This window comes from Camellia sinensis, chromosome 1, assembly GCF_055761805.1.
Source record: "Camellia sinensis isolate YWXY chromosome 1, ASM5576180v1, whole genome shotgun sequence".
NCBI lineage: Eukaryota > Viridiplantae > Streptophyta > Magnoliopsida > Ericales > Theaceae > Camellia > Camellia sinensis.
Genome location: NC_138961.1, coordinates 2,329,700 through 2,351,541, shown reverse-complemented (window position 1 = coordinate 2,351,541; position 21,842 = coordinate 2,329,700). Strand labels below are relative to the sequence as shown.

At 33.7% G+C, this 21,842-nt stretch overlaps 2 protein-coding genes across 5 annotated transcripts; one reads left to right on the top strand and one right to left on the bottom strand.

The window, feature by feature from the left end:
- The first annotated feature begins 6,593 nt into the window (after window positions 1–6,593).
- On the top strand, window positions 6,594–11,780 carry LOC114299533 (Pentatricopeptide repeat (PPR) superfamily protein). 4 transcript variants are annotated; one of them, XM_082922549.1, is made up of 4 exons: window positions 6,594–10,084; window positions 10,194–10,312; window positions 11,045–11,112; window positions 11,346–11,780. In XM_082922549.1, exon 1 carries the CDS (start codon window positions 6,827–6,829, stop codon window positions 9,671–9,673), a length of 2,847 nt encoding a protein of 948 aa, XP_082778675.1. In that variant the 5' UTR covers window positions 6,594–6,826; the 3' UTR covers window positions 9,674–10,084; window positions 10,194–10,312; window positions 11,045–11,112; window positions 11,346–11,780. The 4 variants fall into 4 exon arrangements, 3 of the variants coding, with proteins under 3 accessions (XP_082778675.1, XP_082778682.1, XP_082778671.1); XM_082922556.1 differs by having other exon boundaries at window positions 10,194–10,328; XM_082922545.1 differs by lacking the exon at window positions 11,045–11,112 and having other exon boundaries at window positions 6,640–10,084.
- A 4,861-nt stretch (window positions 11,781–16,641) lies between these two features.
- LOC114300736 (isopentenyl-diphosphate Delta-isomerase I-like) lies at window positions 16,642–21,492 on the bottom strand. Its single transcript, XM_082922543.1, has 6 exons — window positions 21,144–21,492; window positions 19,472–19,527; window positions 19,183–19,274; window positions 17,963–18,065; window positions 17,704–17,841; window positions 16,642–17,186 (listed from the first exon to the last, which is right to left on the bottom strand). Exons 1-6 carry the CDS (start codon window positions 21,464–21,466, stop codon window positions 16,933–16,935), a joined length of 966 nt encoding a protein of 321 aa, XP_082778669.1. The 5' UTR covers window positions 21,467–21,492; the 3' UTR covers window positions 16,642–16,932.
- Between the last annotated feature and the right edge of the window lie 350 nt (window positions 21,493–21,842).

The following is a 21,842-nucleotide window of genomic DNA, read 5'->3' as shown; positions in this document are numbered from 1 at the left end:
ATTAGTGGGAGCACTAATTAGTGCTCCCAAGCATTTTTCTTTAAAAATATGTTTTTAAAAACATGTTTGGTTAAAAAAAAATTAAAATTGTTTTTTTCTTATTATGTATAAATTAATTTTTGTTCTCTTGTCTTTTTTTTAATCATTTTTTTTCACATTTATTTATTTAATTATAAAAAAATATTGAATCATCTCAAATTTCAAAATTTCAAAAATATTTTTAAATGTATAATCAAATAAATTTTTAAAAAATATTTTTTAAAAAATATTTCAAAATACAAACTGAACAATATAGTTGAGTGGTACCTAAGTTGATAAATTGACTAGGATAATCTATTATAAAAAAAAAAAAAAAAAAAAAGGGAAGTTGTCTCCTGTCTTTAATTGGATTAGACGGTGTTGTTCGGTCTGTAGACGTCAATCACGAGTCTCGTTTTGATAATTCAAATCGTTTAATATGTAAAACTCGTCGAGTACTATATGTCTGTAAAAAATCAATTTAATTGGATATCAATAGTTATCTCATCTTATTAGTTTTTTTATCAATCATTAATTTGTTTATTGTTCATTTTTTTTTATACAAAACTGATTTGATCACATAGTTATCGATATCCGATCAACGTGATTTTACAGGTATATAGTATTCGATAAATTTTATATATTGAACGATTTGAATTATTAAAACAAGACCTATAATAAACTTTCACGAATCAAACAATACCATCTAATTCGATTAAAAACTGGAGGAAGCTGCCCATAAAAAAATATATGTTGTAATTGATAAAAGAATAATGTTTGGTAGCTCGAGAGTTTGCCTCCCCGAATCCCCCTAACGCCAAAAACGACGTCGTTTTGGGCATTAGTCTCTTTTTTTTTTTCCTTCCATTTTCGAGTCTGTAGAGGGAGAGAAAGAGAAGAGAGGGAAAGAGGAGGAGAGAGGGAGAAAGCTTGCCGCCAATCGTCTCATGTGCCTCCGCCGCCACCGATCGTCGCAGCAGCAGCTCATCGCCTCCGCCGATCGTCAGCTCGTTGCCTCCGCCCCCCGCCCATCGCCTCCGCCTTCTCTTCCCCCGAATATTATGCCCCCTCCTCCTCCTCCTCCTCCTCCTTTTTCTTCTTCTTTTGCCAAAAAACAAAAATAAAAACAACGTTATTTAGGATTTAGGGGGATTCAAGAGTAGCTTTCTAGCTACGTAGCAACGTTATTTAGGATTTAGGGGGATTCAAGAGTAGCTTTCTAGCTACGTAGCACCGCCATTGATAAAAATAGCAATCATGATTTGTGTGGACTATAACATTAGCGTTTGGTGAGACCTGAGGACACGTAATAGGGCTGTATGAGTCAATACTTATTTTAGTATTTTGGGTGGCGTGTGCGTCAGTGATTTGGACGGTAATGTTGTCACAACTCATAGATCATGCTATTAGTCGACAAAGGCCTATTTTGACAATTAAACTAAAAATTAAATTTTTAATTTTTTAAAATTATATTTTGCTTATTTTTGATTTTTTAAAAAATTCTATTTTCTTATTTTTAATATTTTTTTATTTTTACTGAATTTTTTTAATTTTTTAAGTAATTTTTTTAATTTTTAGATACACTTAACATAAATACACATAAAAAGTATAATTTTTGTCAAAAAATATTTTAAAAATTCACTAAATACCCAAAATACCAAAAAAAAAGAATTCAGTATATTTTTCATATTTTTATGTATTTATTAATTTTTTAAAATATATTTTTATAATTTTTTTACTTTTTAAATACATCTAAGTAAGGTGTATCTAAAAAATATAAAAAAATGCTTAAAATATTAAAAATATTCACTAAAAACAAAAATAAAAAACCTAAAATAAAAAACTTAATTTTCAAAAAACTTAATTCAAAAAACTCAAACCAAATACACATGTTATTTATATATATATTTGAAATTAAAAAAAATTAAAAATAAACTTTTAACCTAATTTTTAAAATACGCCAAAATTACTTCTCCCAAAAACAAATGTTTGATTAGCCAAACAAAAGATATTTCCTAAAATTTCACATAGGTGATTGAGACTCCTTTTGGTTATTTTAATTAAAAATTTAAAATAAATTAATTTATATAAAAGTTTTAAAATTTTATTTTCATTCATTTTGTCAAAGTTTCCTTCTTATTTACACTTTTTTTTTAAAAAAAAAAAAAGTTAAAAAAAACATTTTCAAATTTTTTTTTCACTTTATATTTTAGTTTAAAAAAACTACTAAAAAAGACACACACACCATGAATAGAAAAATTATTGTTTGATCTTGGATAAAAGTTAATGTGGTACTTCAACTTAATTGTTATTGGTTACATCAGTAAAATTTACCATATTTTTATAAGATATTTGCCTCTCAATAAATGGTGTAAAATAATCCTGCAAGACCAACCAATAACTTCTCCCATTAATTAACAACGCCTAAATCAATCACATAATCCAACATAAATACAATTGACTTGATTGTTTAAATTAAGAGTAGTATTACATGCACCAATTAATTTATTAACTAGTATACAAAAACTAGTTATGACATTATTATTGATTACACTCATTATACAAATTACAAATATCAAAAATATTTTAAATTATGTTACATTATCAATTGATATATTAATTAATGCATATAGCATTATTCTTAAATTAATCATAATATAGGAAGGCGTCACCATGATCATATCATATGAGTATGCAAAAATTGCTCCATGATTATGGATGACAATGGAGAACTATGGATACGGCATCCCACTTTGGTTATTGTGCAGTGAGCATTGCCTCTATATCTAATTCTAACATTCCAAAGTCTCCTCTATTTTTGGGATGGGTACTACTATGTTGATTTGTTTAGTCCGTCTACTCTACCTCACTTTTTTAAAAGCTTGAAACTAATATTTAAAGAAAAATATTTGGGAGTACTAATTAGTGCTCCCACTAATTAGGTGACAGTGAGTCTCGTCATTAATGATGTGATGTTTTAGTTTTGGAGTTGTATTTTTATTTATTTTTTATTTTTTTAATACATTAGTACTATTAGTGGTGATATTTTTAATGGGATGAATCATTGTTGATATTTAAATATATAAGTTGAATTAGATTGGACTTTTGAACTCACTTAGTAAATGGGCTGGACTTAGGATTCTTAAACGAAAAATGCCTAACACCCCCAGTGGGAGTCACTGGGGATCTTCTCCCATTGGTCAGAAACTGCTTTCCTTTTTTTTTTTTTTTTTTTTTGTTTTCCAACGAATGAGGGGGTGACACCTCACTGGGGGTTGTCAGTGGGGGTCACCCCAGTGGGGGTCTGTAGCATGGCCCATTCTTAAACTCACCTCAACATAATTATTAATATATTTTATGTAATTTATACATAAATGTAGATATATAATTTATTAGTTTCATTTCTGTTTAAATTATAGATACACTTAAAAAGGAAAATTTGCACCTACTAATTTCAAAACTTATAATATAATAAATAAAAATTAAATAGTTGTGCCAACTTTATTTTATAAAATTGATTATTTAATTATTATATGAGTTTATTGGGAAGGCTTGGAATTGTAATAATATATTTTTAGGGTTGGTTTTTTATTTTTTATTTTATTTTTTAACAATTTAGGGTTGGGTTTGATATTGAACTTTTAGACTTGATATTGGGCTGGGTCAAAATTTTTTTTTTTTGGGGGGGGGGGGGGGGGGGGCGTCAAACTTGGGCACCAAATTTCTTATAGTTTAGGCTCGGCCCAAACCTGATATAGCCCGATTGATGCCCACTCCTACCCTACTCTGGATCCATTACTGTTTACTGTAACTTTTGTTCTGATTGCTCAATTTTATTTGATTGTACTACTTATATTTTTAATATTAAAATTTTAAGACTACGATTTTACATCCATATGATAAATAACTTACTAGAGTTAAAATATACATATTTAGATATTGATGGCCATTGATTTTTAGTAGAAATTGTAAACTAAAAATAGAAGAATGGTGCCATGTACAAACTGTCTATAGATATGCCAAATTTTTATATCTATTTTCCGAGAGTATGTATCATAGTATTATTTCTATTTTTATTGTATGTAATTTTTTTGTCAAAATGTATTATATAAAATTTATAGATATTTTTAAATAACAAATATAATTTGCAATAATTAATCTTTTAAAACCTTAACAAATCTCACTACAATAACTAAGAGAGATAAATTCATTTCTCTGATTTCCTGCTATAAAAGAGGGAGACGGTGGTGGTCTCCCTATCTCTCCGATCTCCCTCTCCTCTCATTTCCCTTCCATTCAATCCTCATGCGATCTTCTTTCAGATTTGGTCTTTAATTCAAATATGATTTGACCTCACCAATTTGGTCATCACTACCTTCTCCATTCTTGAATTCAAAATTTTAAGATCTGGGTACAAATATTCTCACAATCCGAAAGCTAACGGTGGATAACGCGTTTATTCCATACTAGACGACCACTTTAATTTCAATATTCTATCTTGACCAGCAGAAAGTGGAGTCTTCAAATTCCAAGTTGAATGCTGCAGAGCAGCGGAATTTTGGATAAGTTCGATGGCAACTTGAATGTGGTGTTTTTTTCTGCTTGGTTTTCTTAATTTTTAACTTGTTGATGCAATAATCCTTCATGTGTAGATGTTTGTTTCCATCCTTGTGGAGGATTTTATCCTCCTTTATAGAGACTTAGATTATTTATTCTATGAAGATTGTTTTTTTATTTTTAAGATTTTGTGATAGTGTTGCATCGGATTGATCCAAACTTTTATCAACGAAAATTTTATTCCCTTTCAAAAAAAAAAAAAATAGTGATTTCTCTCGATTTAACCCTTTCCTTTTTCTTTTCTACCTAGAAAATGTGCTAACGCGAGCATTTTCTATTCAAACTTGTAATGATAAATGACCAAATGAATACATTGTAGGGTTGCAAACAAGTCGAACTGAGTTCAAGATTGGCTCGTTTACTTATTGAGCTCGAACTCAGCTTGGCTCAATAATATTTATGAAACTCAAGTTTGGCTTAGCTTAACTCAATAAGATTTTGTGTTTTTAATTATTTATATTATTTAATACATAAATAATATATTTATTATATAATTTAAATAAAAATAAACGAGATGGAGCTCGAGATCGATTTATTTATTAAATGAGTCTAATATTCAAGTTTGAGTTTGACTCGTTTACTGAACGAGTTAAGCTCTTAACACGTCGAATCGAGCAAATTGAAGAACAACTCAATCCGTTTGCAACATTGAAACACGGGCTAAAGTATGATAATTTAATTATTACAATTAAAAGATAATGGATTAAAATAAAAAAATAAATTTAAGATAAAAATTTGAAAGTAAAAAGTATTTTTTACCTTAAAAAAAAAAAGGTGCATAAACTTATTTAATTAAAATTTATTTACGTCTTTCCATTTTTTCGCAAAACATTGAAATCAAAAAACAAAAACAAAAAAAAAAAAGGACAAATTACCTACACCTCCCTCGAGGTCTAACGAAATTACAGATTCTTCCTGAGATTTCAAAAATTACATTTTGTCCAATCGCAATTAACGCCGTTAACGAATATCATGAATTGACTAAAATGCCATTTTGACAAATAAGGGCAAATTACTTACACCCCATGAGGTTTAGCTAAATTACAGATTCTCTCCTAAGGTTTAGTTAATTATCATTTTTAAATCAGTTATGAAATATAAAATTAAAATGGAAAAACACTTATCACACTACAAAAAATTAAGATTTTAGACACCAAAATTTAGGAACAAAATTATTTTGAGGGGATCAAATATTTTTGTTGCAAAAAGTGTCGTTATTATATTTTTAGCAATGAAAATTAAATAGTAGTGGTTAATTATTATCTTTTTGGTATCAAATTTTGTGTCTAAAAAATAAATCATTTTGAGACTAAATTATTTTGTTCCTAAAATTCTATTTATGATTGACATTTTCAAAATTTTATCATTAAAAGCCTTATTTTTTAATTTTTCAATTAGCGACTACAAAATTTTTACTTTTAGAGATTAAAAAACTGGACTCTAAAACTCTTATATGTTGTAGTGTCAGATGGTGAAAATATCATAAAATTAAATAAGTTAAAAATATAAGAAATAACTTGTCAAAAAATTCTTAAAATATGTTTGGTTTGATTTTTAGAAATTTGTTTTTAAATTAAAAATAATAATTTGATTAAGAAATAAAAAATAATTTTTTTAATTATTTTTATATCATTTTATTTTTTGAGTGATTAGAAATATATATATATATATATATTTTTAACTAAATTTTTTTTCTAAACAACAAATCAAACATGGTTTAAAAATTTTAATTTTTTTTTCCATCTAATGTAATTCTTTTTATAAATTTTGTTAATTTATCAAAGAGATTTTAACAAAGACAATATTATGCATTAATTTATATTTTGGTGATGTCAAGTAATTATTCTTAACGTTTAATTAACGGTATAAATTAAATTATTATGTGAATATAAAACTTGAGTTTTTAAAATCTCAAAAAAAATTTATAATTTAGCTAAATCTGAATATGGTGCAGGTAATTTGCCAAAAAAAAAAAAAAAAAAAAAAAAAGGCTTGTTTTGTTTTCAACTTGGAAGTAGAACTAGGGCGGGGTCCCATCCATGGCCTCAACCCACCTTGCCGCCTGCCTCACCATTTCCCTTCTTCTTCTCCAATCTCTGCATATCTCTTCATATTCTTCTTCTTCTTCATCAATCCTCAAGCTTTCGAAACCCTAACAATTTAAAAATAAAAAATAAAAAATCCCATATTCATGCATGGAGGAGTCCTCTGCATCATCGCCATCCATTGCTGTACCACCACAATGATACGAACCTCAACAGCCACAACAACATCAACATCAAGAGCCACTCTCATCACCAAGCTCACAGGTCAGTCCTCTCTCAAATCACTATCTTCAATCGCTCCACTCACCGAACCACCTCCACCCTCCGACCACCACCACCACCCCTCGCCGCCGCCACTCGATCTCACCGCCACCCAACTCTTCTCTCTCCTCTCTCTCCCTAATTGGCAGAAACACCCTTCATTCAAGAAGCTAATCCCCTCCATATCCCCATCCCATCTCACCTCTCTCTTCTCCAACAATCCAAATCTCAACCCCAACACTGCCCTTGCTCTGTTCAATTTTCTCTCCCTAAGGCCCACCTTCAAACCCAATGTCCAGTCCTATTCCTCTCTACTCTCCATTCTAATACGCAATCGGTTCCTGGGCATCGCAGAAAAGATCCGTGTTTCGATGGTCAAATCGTGTGAATCGGTTGAAGATGCACAATTTGTGTTGAATGTGTTGAGAAAGATGAATAAAAACAATGATGGTGACGGTGAACTTCAATTTAAGCTCACTCTTAGATGTTATAATATGCTATTGATGTCATTAGCGAGGTTTCTCATGATTGATGAAATGAAGAGTGTTTATGTAGAGATTTTGGATGATAAGATTTCGCCCAATATATATACTTTTAATACTATGATTAATGTGTATTGTAAATTGGGGAATGTGGCTGAGGCGGGGTTGTATTTAAGTAAAATTTTGCAAGCCGGATTGAACCCGGATGTGCATACATACACATCTCTGATATTAGGCAATTGTAGGAGAAAGGATGTAGATAGTGCTTATACGGTGTTCAAGGTTATGCCGCAGAAGGGTTGTCGAAGAAATGAGGTTTCTTATACCAATCTCATTCATGGGTTTTGTGAAGCTGAGAGAATTGATGAAGCTCTCAAGTTGTTTTCCCATATGGGGGATGATGATTGTCATCCGACTGTCCGGACATATACTGTTTTGATACATGCATTGTGCGGATTGGGTAGGAAAATGGAAGCATTGAATCTTTTTAAAGAGATGATGGAGAAAGGTTGCGAGCCAAATGTTCATACTTACACTGCTCTCATTGATAGCATGTGTAATGACAAGAAGCTTGACGAAGCCAGGAAAATGTTGAATGTGATGTCAGAGAAAGGGTTGGTTCCAAGTGTTGTGACGTACAATGCTTTGATTGATGGGTACTGCAAGCAGGGAATGATTGATGCTGCATTTGAAGTATTTGATGTGATGGAGTTGAATAATTGCAGTCCCGACGTTCGCACATACAATGAGTTGATTTGTGGGTTTTGTAAGGCTAGAAAGGTTCACAGGGCAATGGCACTGCTTAGTAAGATGGTTGATCGGAAGCTGTCACCGAGCCTGATTACTTATAATCTGTTAATCCATGGACAGTGTAAAGAGGGTAATCTAGATAGTGCTTTCAGGTTGCTTAATTTGATGAATGAGAATGGTGTGGTACCCAACCAGCGGACTTATAGTGCTCTTATAGATACTTTATGTAAACATGGGAGGGTGGAAGAAGCTCATTGCCTACTTGATTCTCTCAAGGAAAAAGGCATAAGGCCAAATGAAGTGATATATACTGCTTTAATCGATGGGTATTGCAAAGCAGAGAAAATTGATTTTGCGTCCAGTTTGTTGGAGAGGATGCTTACAGAAAATTGTTTTCCAAACTCTTGGACTTTCAATGTGTTGATAGATGGATTGTGCAAAGGGAATAAACTGCATGAAGCCTCACAACTACTGGAAAGGATGGTGATTGGAGGTGTGAAGCCCACAGTTGTTAGTTATACGATACTCATTGAGCAAATGTTGAAAGAATATGCCTTTGATGATGCCGACAAAGTTTTTGACCAAATGGTCTCCTTAGGATATAAGCCTGATGTTTGCACTTACACTCCATTTATTCTTGCATATTGCAAGCAAGGGAAGTTGAAAGAAGCAGAAGATGCGATGGCTAACATGAAGGAGAAAGGTGTTCTGCCTGATTTGATGACTTATACAGTATTAATTGATGGGTATGCGCGAGCAGGATTGATACATCGTGCTTTTGATATTTTCAAATGTATGTTTGATGCCGGATGTGAACCTTCTCATTATACCTATTCTGTTCTAATCAAACATCTATCTAGCGGGAAGTTGTTGAAAGAAAGTAAAAATAGAATAGCACAAGAATTGAATCCAAATGTCACCACCATCAATATTGCTGATGTATGGAAAATAATGGAATTTGATACTGCTTTGGAGCTGTTTGAGAGTATGATTGAACATGGTTGCACACCTAATGTTAACACTTACAGTGCACTCACTACAGGTCTTTGCGGAGAGGGGCGCTTTGAAGAAGCCTCAAGGTTGGTGGATCATATGAAGAAAAGAGGAATATCTCCCAGTGAAGACGTTTATAACTCTCTTGTTAACTGCTACTGCAAATTGGGAATGTACAGGGAAGCATTGGGGATGGTAGATACTATGGTTGGATGGGGTTTTTTACCACATCTAGAGTCCTACAAGCTTCTTGTTTGTGGGTTATATGATGAAGGAAATATCGAAAAGGCAAAAGCAGTTTTCTGTAGTTTGCTTCATCAAGGATACAATCATGACGAAGTGGCTTGGAACGTTCTGATTGATGGCTTACTTAGGAGGGGTCTTGTTGATATATGCTCTGAACTGGTAGACATCATGGAGGAAAAGGGGTGCCAACTTAATCCTCACACACATTCAATGTTGACTGAGGGACTTCTTTTTGATACAACAGAAGGACATAAAAGTTAATATTTATTTTATTTTATTTTTTTGTATTTCAGTGAGATTCTTTAAAATGTGTTGCAAGAGCTCTATCTGGTTGGTCTCAGATATGATTGGGTCAAGAGTTCTCTTTTCAGAAGGGACTTCTGGATATAAAAAGATGGGAAGACATGAATTTTCCAATTTTCTTGAGATTTTTTACATTTTGGCCAAGAGTTCTCTTTGGTTGGCCTCCCACATAAATTGGTGGAGGCTAAGAGTATACAGATGCGGAACCAATTCTTTGGCACACATACTCAAAATTTCTTGATTTAATTGTTCTCAATAATCGAGCAGTTGTTATATGGGAAGCACTCCCATATATCATTTGGATATCCCAAAATCTGATTCTACTAGCAGCCCCACACAATATAAACAAATGTCAATGACAAGCATGAGGCAAGTGACCGTTTACCAAAAGTTTCTATTTTCTTCCTTATCCTTTCTGTCTTGTCTTGTTTTCCTTCTTTTAGATGAATCATTTTTGTGTTTTTCGCAAGCAATACAGAAAGAATGCTCTCTTTTTGGTGGTTACTGATGGTACATTTGCACATACGAGAAGCTGACCTAGATTGAAATGTCAAAGGAACTGCTGATCTGCTACCTTCAGCCTAAAAGATAAATGAGGTAAAGGAATTTATGGGTATGAATTACATATTTTTCCCCTTTCCGTCTTTCACTACCTAGACATTATCTAACCTTTTTTTGGTCAATATTCAGTCATTCCAATCTAAAGTACTTTAACATTTTTTAGTTCAATCACAGTCGATGTAATTGTTCTGATGTCCTGGGGTCTGCAACTGCTACACTCTACCCCCTGTTCCTCTGATTTGCATTCCGGACTCTAAATTATGTTTTTCTTTTTTGACTGCCATTACCTCAGTCTCTTTATTCAGCTATGAGTCACTGGGAACTCATAATTTCACCTCCTTAAACCCTTAAAGGAACCCAGCCAAAACAAAAACAAAAACAAAAACAAAAAAACTCTTAAAAGAAAGAAACTATTACTGGTTTTACGTGATATGGTCATGTGCCGTACAAAAGTCTTCCAAGTATGACTTTTATATTCATTTGAAAACTTGCAAAATGTGTGTTTTGTTGTTGTTGTTGAGAAATGAATGAAATCTAGGTGCTCTTCTTATTGTCATAAAAAATTTGAGGGAGAGAGAGAGAGAGAGAGAGAGATTGGTAACATACTTTTGTATCCGTTTCCCTTTCATTAGATTTTAAAAATAAGTATCTAACCACAAGAAAAGATATATGAACTGAAAAATCAGTATCTTGATTTCAATGTTCAAATTGCCATTTTTCATTCTTCACAGCTCTATTTTGTAATTTCTGTCTGCAAAAATTCTTTAGGAGATGAAAGAAAGAGGAGCTTGGACTGATCGCTGATCAGAAATTTACATTTGTGTCCTGGGAAGAGGGTGAGTGACTTAAAAGAGAACTTTCTTGTATTTCAGTTTCTAAAACTATTGAACAAACAAAGGGTTTACTTTATCTTCCTTGAGTTCTTTTGAGCAAAGTTGGAAAAGATTTCATTATTCTTTTCTCTTCTTTTCGCTGGATTAACTTTGTTTATCCGAAGCTTCTTCTTTTCTTTTTGTTTAAATTCCATGAAAAAAAATAAAAAATGATGTGTGTATTCTATTTGTCGCAGTGAGGCAACAGCAGTGAGATCTCCCACTTGGATTAGCAGCACATAGAACAGCAATAGAAGAGTGGACTAGATCTCTACATTTTTTTGGCAAAGGAAAATAATTCGACTTTGTGGTGTACAGAAAGACATCTTCGCCTCCACAGAAGTCTGGCATTGTGTTTGGTTGGTATGTTGTTAGCGTCTCTCACATTACTATTGACAAACAACTGATGCAAGCTAATGTGGGGGTGTATATGGTAATTGTAAAAGTTCAGTTGAGAGGAAGAAGATGAATGCAAAAGAGTTGCAAAATAGTGCCGAGTGTATACCCTTCTCAAATGCATTGTGTATACATGGTATCACAAGTATGTTACATAAACATAAGCTGTATATTTTCACAGCTAGAGACATACATTTTTAAGGTTACATATTGAATGACAATGCTTTTTTCTCATCCTTGTTTGACATTCTACATGGAATGTGGTATGTTGTTGGAGGTGTTATCTTTTATTCCTTTTTTGTACATTGGAGGAGCGACTCAGACCCGACCTTCTATTGAAAAGGTGCAGGAGTTGGCTTCGAGATGTTACCTTATATTTTTCTTTGCTTTTTCATTTATAGATGAGTGACTTTTTAGAGGATATCTTGTCTTTTCATCCATGATTTCATGTGATATGGGATGTGCTTGATTTTTACAAATCTTGATTGAACTATTTAAATCTTTAGGTTTGTTTTTTATAGCTCAAAAGAATGTTACAAATTAGTGATAATTAGCACTTGCTACAAATATAGCTCCAAATGAAAAAAGATTTATTGATTATCTAGTTTTTGTTTCTTTACGAATTGTGGACTGGTAGGTTTAACTTGTAATTTTTTTTTTTGAAAGCATGAAAAGCATTTATATTAAAATAAAATAAACAATATATAAATTAAAAAGAAAAACAAGAATACCTTAAAAGGTCAAGTAAACAATCAAACTACAAGCAACAAAAACAAATTTGTTAAAAAATCAGTTACGAGGTAGAAAAAATCACCGATCTCTAACAAACCAAGTAAGGTTTGCATCAACACCTATCGCTGTCGTCGCTATCCAACTCTATCATCGCCGTCACCGTACTTCAGACACCACTTGAAGTTAAGAGTTGAACAACCATAATGGAATGGGAGAAGGCTTGAAAGAAGAGGGAATCATTGTAGGTATCGAAAATCTAAAAATTTATACCGAAATTGGGAGAGAAACACTCAAAACCTTTATTCCAGATATAAAAAACTTATTTCTATACTCTAGTTCAGATCTAGACTTTAAGAGTGTAGATTTACATTTTAAAAGTGTAAATAAGGTCGCCAGAATATCCCCGACGCATCGCCAAAAATCTCTAGAGAGAAGCTCTCTCTCTTTGGGCCAAACAATTAACTAGTGAAAGTTGAAGCTACCAAATGTGGGTTTAAACTATAGATAGCTGCTCTTTGCCTAGGCAAATCAAGTCAATAAATATCCATTATCCAATAATACCATACAAGTCAATAATATATGCTTTAATGAATAAAAATAAAAAGCCCTTCAAATATATGATCTTTAGGTCAGGATGTAAAAGGTTATGATTTGATTCATAGTGGTATGAAACAAGCTTTTTTGCAAAAGCCAACCCTCTATTTTATCTCCAACCCAAAACCGTGAACTTGTTCAATTTGAATCTGCTTAAAACTTGTACAGACTTATAAATGGGTCCTAACTGGGTTGCATGAATTACACCTGTAATGACTCCAAAATACGTAGAGGAAGTAGGGGTAATGTGTTTTAATTCAACTATATCTATTGGAATTGAAGAACTATCTATTGAGTTATGACTTTAAAACTGGAATTGACGACCTTTACTGTGACGATCTGAAATTTTTCTCTCCGCTCGAGCGGACTTTTGGGGTTTCCAGTAATTTTGCAGGGGGGTTGAAATTCTGGGAGTGGTGATTTTCCGCTCGAGCGTAGAAATGGTCGCTTGAGCGGACGGCTTTGTTGGTCTACGCGCTCGAGCGCAAGGTTAGGCGCTCGAGCGGGCCGCCTGGTTAAGTTTGAACTTCTGAGGCACGTGGACTCATTTTTGACATTCTTATTAGTGTATTTGGAATGTTCTTATCTTATTTTGGGGTAGTGATTGAGGTGGTGGTATGATGGTAAAGTAAGATTGGACCAAAGAATATAATCCAGATAGTTATTCTAGGATCAGCTGTCACTCATTTGCCCTTTTCTCTTTTCACACTTTGAATTTGAATGTGAGGTTAGAACCATTGGAAAGCTTATTTCCGAGGCTTCAATTTGGACACAAAAACGACCTAAAACGGAGTCCGGATGGGAGAGTTATACCTGTTTGAAGTTTTGGAATCTGTGTTGGGAGCAGGTACGCTTGAGCGTGAATAGGGACGCTCGAGCGGGTTTCGCGAGCACAGCAGCGTAAAAACGGGATTTTTTGATCATTTCTTACATTTTCTTCTTCCCTCTTCCTTCCTCTCTTCCTAGGTCCGAAAACCTAACCCTCAAACCTTTGATTTCATCCATTCTCACCAACAATCCACCATGGATCGTGCATCAAGGATGAAGAAGAAGTGAAGATCAACTTTTCCAACCGATTAGATTTTGAGATTTTCGAGAGGACGCTTTTGATCTAGCTTCTTTGCTTCCAATCTTGAGGTAGGGGGTTCTCTTAGCCTTGAATGTTTATGATTCAAAGTGATTTTGTTGCCACTTTGGGATTTTGTTGACATTTTGGAATTTTGAGTTGATTATAGGTTAGAAACATTAATGGCTTGTTGTTTACTTACAAATGGGGTTTCCACTCCAATTTTCAAAGGATGTTGAATGTTTTTAGCACATTGATAAATAGTAATTGTTGATTTAAAGATTTAACTAAGAAAAGAGGAAAATCCCCAATTTTCTTTAAAACCCCAGGTTGATTAATGATGATAACCAATGATTTGGCCCAAATTGAAAGTAGAATAATGAAATTGAAGTATTGAATTATATGTGTTCAAGTTTAATTGGAATTTAGAAATGTTTGAAAATTATGTTTAAAAATTTGCGAATGAACTACGTTATGAACATTGTAATTCATGGTATAATGTGAAGGGAAAATTGGGGAAATAATCTATGACTGACATGGATGATATGAACTCAGTTTTGGAATATTGAAATGAGATTCAAGGGTTTATTTTGAATTATGTTGAATTGCAAATGGTGTTAATGAACTAAGTGGTGTTGACTTTGTTGGATTATATTGTGTTGACTAATATTGAATTGAATAGTGTTGTACTATGATGAATTATGTTTGAATTACGTGAATTGTGTAGGGTCAGCTACAGGGGCGGACCAAGCACCTGTACACTGTGAGTAATAGTACTGTAATCGCACATTTGATTACCGTTAATTATTCTTTTTATTAACACTTTGCGCTTCAGACGTAGTTATGTTAATATTATGTTGATTGGGAAACAGTGTGGACATTGAAAGATTTTTGTGAACATTAGTATGACTCTGAACCTACGCTGTATTCTGGCTATGGCTAATGATTATCGTGAATGTACCATCCTATGAATTACTCATGATTTTGCATAAGAATTGCATACAAACTATTAACACTGTGAAGTTGGTTAATAGAAAGAAATTGAGTATCAATAACATTGTTACGTGATTCATGTTATGTTATGAACTGTTCCGACCTATTGATGTAATGGTACCTTTACCTTCAGACTATTGGTAATATTAATGTTCTGCTAATTACGAGACAAGTATGTCGACCTACAAAAAAACCATGAGGAAATCTAAGTGCATCGTTGGATCATACGTTTGTTTACTATTGACAGTTAATGTTGACATTCCATTATTTGCAAGTTAGTGGTATTGGTTCATGACAAGCAAATGGGATGTATGTGCATTATGGAACTATGGTATCTACGTATCTCTGGAATGTGGTTACCTTTTGCTAACAATAATCAGCAACGTTCTGTTAACTTATATTACCGATGGTAATTCATGTGAACAATGGGAAGAATGTATGTACTTTCTGTATGATTCTGAAGTTAATCTGTTCTGATGATTTCTGGTATGGAACAAAGTGTTGTATGGAATTAAGTGCTACACTTTGGTGGGAGCCACCTCTAGAATCTGTACGAGCCACCTCTTGAGTTCATACATAGTTATTTCTGGGCCGCTAGGCCGTTCTGTTATTTCTGGGCCGTTAGGCCGTTCTGTTATCTTTGGGCCGCTAGGCCGTTCTGTTATTTCTGGGCCGTTAGGCCGTTCTGTTATCTCTTGGCCGCTAGGCCGTTCTGTTATTTTTGGGCTGTTAGGCCGTTCTGTTATTTCTGGGCCGTTAGGCCGTTTTGTTATCTCTGGGCCGCTAGACCGTTCTGTTATTTCTGGGCCGATAGGCCGTTCTGTTATTTCTGGGCCAGTAGGCCGTTCTGTTATTTTTGGGCCGTTAGGCCGTTCTGTGTATTACTGGGCTTAAAGCCACTCGGTTAAGGAAATTGGGCCCATGGCCGTTCTAGAAATGACTACAGAATGTAATTAATCATATGCCTTCACAGTTATATGCTTTGTTATTTAAGTTAACCATTACATTATTTATGTGCTATTATTCACTGAGTTTTACTCACTCTGTATTTTGTCTGTTTCTGTAGGTAACCAACTGGAAAGCCAGTCCTAACCCTTGACACTTGTCTATCTCTTGTCAATCTCAGTGTGTCCAGGCACTTAAGATGGAACCCGTGCATTTTGTAAAGCTTTAACTAGGTTTTCGGTTTATGCTTTGATTGTCTACCTATGGTTGAATGTAAATAACCCCTTTCTTCTTTAGTACTTTTGTATGAATGTAAATGACTATAACTAAAGCTCGGGTGTATGCTTCCTGTGTATTATCTACCTAATGTAATGTTTGCGGTCCTGGCATAGTAATGGTAGCTCAATGGATGATGTTTTATGTTATTTAATTTTATTAATGCTTCCGTCCAGGCCCCATATATTACGTATATCAGGTTAAGTGTCCGTTTCTGAATAAGTCATGCCCGAAACTTTTAGGGGTGGGTTTGGGACGTGACAACACCCATTTAAAAATCCATTAAAATAGGTTGGACATCTAGTCGTAAAAACCAAACCATGAAGAAATTCAACAATGAGCTGCAAAATTTCAGGACTCAAACTCAAGCAAACCTTCCAGAGTTCCATTGTATATAATAGTGAAACCTTTGTGGAACATGAGAGCTGATTTCAAGGAAGGCAATCAAAACTCTATTTACCCAAATCCAAATAAAAACCACCATAATGATATGATAAAACTCATCTTACAATTGCACATTCCACAAAAAGTTTTATTTTTGTGTTCTCAAAGGTTTAGATCAAATCTAAATTAGAAGCACAATAACTACTTAAAGAGAAAACATAAGGACCACAAAACAAAATGACAACACTTTGTTTGGGCAAGAACAGAACAGAATTTGTAACGCCAGCAAAACCTTTTTTTTCTGAGGCGGCATGCAACATAAATTTATTGTCTGAAGAAACCGAAGATCATGATCCAACAAACGCACTGCATCCCATAGGGAGGGGAGACAAGGGATTTTAAATCAACTTGTGAATTGTTTTCATATCAGCAGCTTCCTGGAGGGTCCCTTTTTCCACATTGTCCCACCACTTGAGCAAGAAGTTATCCACAACTAGTCTGAACCATGGGGACAGCTTCAAACCCCCCTCACCAGCATCTGCTTTTCTCAACAGCTCTTTCAACTCATCCCGGTTCACATATTTGACATCAGCAACTTCATCAGGGTTTGGATTCACATTAACATCCCGGACAATGAACAGTAGGTAGTCAACTGCAAATAGAGTATAAGAGATTTAGCATTGAAGTATACCAAAAAAATAATAATAATTCCATGATCAGTTCTCTAATGTATATAACATGTCAATGAAATCAAGTCAAGACAGATTCAACAATTAACAACTGAGCTGACTAGCCACGCTTGTCAAATTTTGAGATCAAATTTTGAAAAACTCAGGGCTTTAGGCAGATTCTGGAATAACACCTCTTTTTGGAAGAGGAAATTTATCATCTCTTAAGAAACTATTCAGAGGCTGATCATTGATGACTAATAACTCTACCATGTAAAGACATAGTCTAATAAGAGAACGGAAAAAACTACCGCTGGTAGAGATTATCAATCTCATCAAATATTTGGCATCATTGCAACTTTGAATTAGGTTAAATGGATTTTCAGGCAGACCAATGGTCAGATGCATCACGGTCTTAGTTCAGAATTTATGAAAAAGATGAGCAAATCAACAGATACAAACATGCTGAGGTTCAGATTGAATTAAAGCAAGAGTTATTACGTTCATGCTCTCCCCACTTCCCATCAGATGGTGCCTTGTACAACATGCGACCCAATGGGGTGAACTGATCAACTGGCACATCTTCAGCAGGAATACCCAGTTCATCCAAAAGCTTCCTTTGTGCAGCATTTCTCACCCCTGGCAAGTAATTAACCATGGAAGTCAATGAGAAGTCCAGATGGATAAGAGTATAATGGTCCGTCAACAGTTAACACACACACACACACACACATATATGTAGAGAGAGAGAGAGAGAGACCAAGGGCATTCTCGTCAATAAGCTCAGATTCTCGGTATAGCGGATGGCTACAGCAAGTGTTTGTCCACACCAGAGGGAATGTTACCTTGGTCGCAGACCTTTGCTGCTCATACAAGAGAGGTTACAACGTTAAAAATATAAATATCCTATTAATGATTACCTAAATAAAAGCCCCACCAAAAAAGGAAAACTTCAATGTCCAAAGGCCAAACAAAAATTATATTTGTGTTAGATTCTTTCTTATCCTATGGATAAGAGTAATAGAGTCCAAAGGCCAAACTTCAATGTCCAGTATCCTATTTTCCTTAGATTATTTCTTATCACCATATCCATATCGTATCCTATGCACATCTCGTATTAGTATCTATGCTCCATGGGTCAATAAATTCTGATAAAGTATTCAAGAGAACTAAGTTAAACAATAAGATTATAAGACTTTTTGGTCTAATGCCTTTCAACATCAAATTGGTCATAAACTTCAGGTTCTGTGAAAAGTTTTCCTAACAGGTTCCGAGCTGGCAGTGGCAGCTAGAGATCGCTCATATGATAAAGTGCGAGAATTAATGGGTAGAAATGAAACAAATGGCCACAAGTCCAATGTAGCCTTGTCAATGGTCATTTCAAAAAGATCCATTATTGCATGATATAAATAAGGATCCACTCTCCCAATATTCTTAGTATGTGAGTTAGCTGCATTCAGATCTCAGTTCCCATACCCAAGCAGAATAATAACCTTATTCTGACCACAAATAACATATTGGGCAAGATTTAACCTTGATCCCAATATTTTCCTTCCCTCCATCAATTGAATCCATTGGGTTTACAGCAATCCACATCAGATGATTTCAGAAAAATCATCCATCTCTTTCTACGCTGACCTCTTGTCCTATACAAGAACAGCGACTAAGAAATGGGGGAAAAAAATCTGAGGCTCAATTTACCATGATAAGAATAGGAGCCTAACATGCTACTATATATTTAACAACATTCATACTTTAGCACGATTCCACACACTTAGGAACAACACATATAGACTTCCTTTTGATTTTAACTTCTCTAGTCTTATAAGGAGAACTTTCCAGAATCAAAAGTGTCCCTTCCTCATATATTCACATTATTTCAAAACAAACACATATTTGGACAATTAGAAACCAAAATTGTACATATGTTACATAATACTATCAATTGACATTTCCTTTCAATAAAACTTCAATATATACCTGAAGGAGTAACTCATATTTTGAGTTAAACAAAAATACGCTGAAAGCTCTGTGCAGCAGATTCTCAGATTCAATCTTTTCCATCAAGTGACCTGCATATTAGAAAATGATCGGACAAATATGGTAAAATCAATCTCACACTTAATGATGCCAAATTATTCAATTTTGTAGTATCTAGGTATTAGTCCATGTAATATTGTCAAATTAGTGTTCCTCTCATTTACCTAAACCAGAGCCAAGTGGCCTTAGAAGAACATCTTTACTTATCTAGTTATAATAATCTACTTACAATTGTATTTGGTATCATGACCAACAACACGATCATTCTCATCCACCAAAATACACCTGCAAAAGTTTAAGTGGAAGTATTCTTATTAAAACCAAGGAAGCAAAAAACATTCTTTACAAAACCAACTGTATACAGAACAAATGGCTCCTTCCTAACAATGCATAATGAAAACAAAATTAAAGAATCATTTCAGTGCATCAGAAGAATTTGCATGCATAATGTCCATAAAAAATCAAAATTTGATATGAGATATTTTTTAACTAAATAATAAACAGGGCATGCAAATTATTCATTTATATAGGATTTTCTAATGTTTCAGGGAACATAAAAGTTGAAACATACTGTAGAAGCAGACTCATAATAATAGTCACAAATAAGTTCCCTATATGTTGCATTCTTCCAATAAAGAGAATCAAATCTGGGTCTCCTTACCTTACTGATCAATATGTATATATATATATATATTAAAGTCCCAAATACGACACAGGTCTACCATAGTACTTTGATACCACAATCTAATTCACATAGGTTACATCGAAATCACCACCACTTCCCAAGTAAACCCCATGATTTCAGTTATATCCACTGTCTATTGCTCTTCGACAGGAACCCATTCCATACACCACTAAGACCATCAATAGTCCAGCCTTCATTGCCTCTAATTCATAAATGATCATCACATAGACCCAAGAGCCCACCATGACTTTTGGTTTCAAAAAAGAAAAACAATTTTTTCTTCTCGAAACAGCAAATCATGCTGCTGGTGACATGTTTATGATAGTTTTTTCCTACAAATTTCCTCAAAATAGTCATTTTCTCATGAAACAAAAAACAAAAAGCACAAAATCCCTTTTCTTAAACCCCCCAAATTTTTTTTTTGGTTAAAAATAAAAACTTGTTTTCGCTATCATTTTAACTTAAATTTCTACTCAAGCAAGATGAAGGACACAAGAAATGACACATCTTCCATTTTTTTTTTTTTTTTTTACCATTTTCATCAAGAGGAAGCCAAAACTAGTAACAAACTGACAATCAAATTTATACTGGGTTTGGCTCCTTCCATAATTTTATTTTTTCCAGTCAATCACCTTCACCTTCAAATCTCTTTTTAAACCAGCAACAAAATAGTATTTTATTTATATATCGTATATACAAATATATATATATATATATATATATCAGAAATGATTCTTCACCCAAATTAAATGCAGATGCAAGGAAATCTCTTTCTACTACAGTGATTCGTACATAGGTGCACCTGTCACTATCAAAAAACCAGATCAACAACTGTATCTAAAATAAAAATCGCCATTTTCTCTCTCTTTTTTACTACAATCTTCTTCATCAAACAATCAACATTAAAAAAATAATTTAAAAAAAAATTGATTCTTCAGCCAAATTAAAAACCCGAAATCTCCTCCTACGACAGTGATTCGTATAGTTGCACTGCAACTGTCGAAACTATCAAAAACCAGATCAACAACTGTATCTAAAATAAAAATCGCTATTTTCTCTCTTTTTCTTTACAACCTTCTCATGAACCAATCAACCAAATACACAAACAAACAGATCAACAGTCCAAAACAATAAAAACAATATTAAAAAAAAAACGAAATTCAATCAAGTAGAGAGAGAGAGAGAGAGAGAGAGAGAGAGAGTGAATGTTACTGACTCGTCTTCGAACATGAGACGCCTCTGGACAGCGTCCATCCCAGCATCGGAGGCGGCGGCGGCGGCGTCAACCATGGCGGCGGAGGAGGGGGAGGAAGAGCGAGGAGAGAAGGTCCTCCTCCGAGTACTAGTACTAGTAGTAGTCGTGAAGATGGGAGGGTTTGTGAGAAGAATAGATGGTGTAGATGATGTTGATGCTGATCTTAAATAGGAGGAGAAGAAGGAAGGAGATTTAGGAAATATGGTGGTGGTCAAAGTGAATGAAGAGGAGAAACAAAATCTAGTAGAAGAGATAGGGGCTGTTAAATGAGATGTTAACAACATTTTGCCTCCGTTTAGGAATTGGGTTGGGTTTTTTTGTTTTTTTGATTTTTTTGTTATTTTAATTTGAGTTAAAAAGTTTGGTTTGAAAAAGATTTTTTTAATTTTTTGATTTTTTTTTTTAGAGAAGAGTGTAATGATTATGGGTTAGATGTGATATTTTATTTTTTGTGGTTAAAATAATTTATTTTATTTTTTATGACTAAAATAATCAAAAAAATTCACTTTAATTCTTTCCAAACGAACCCTTTATTTATTTATTTTTTTTTTTGGCTCTCCTATCTTTTCTTCCCCCAAACAATTCTTTTCCACACGCATTTTATCCTTTTCTATTTTTGTTTCTCACTCCTAATCATTCAATAATTCGGATTAAATAGTC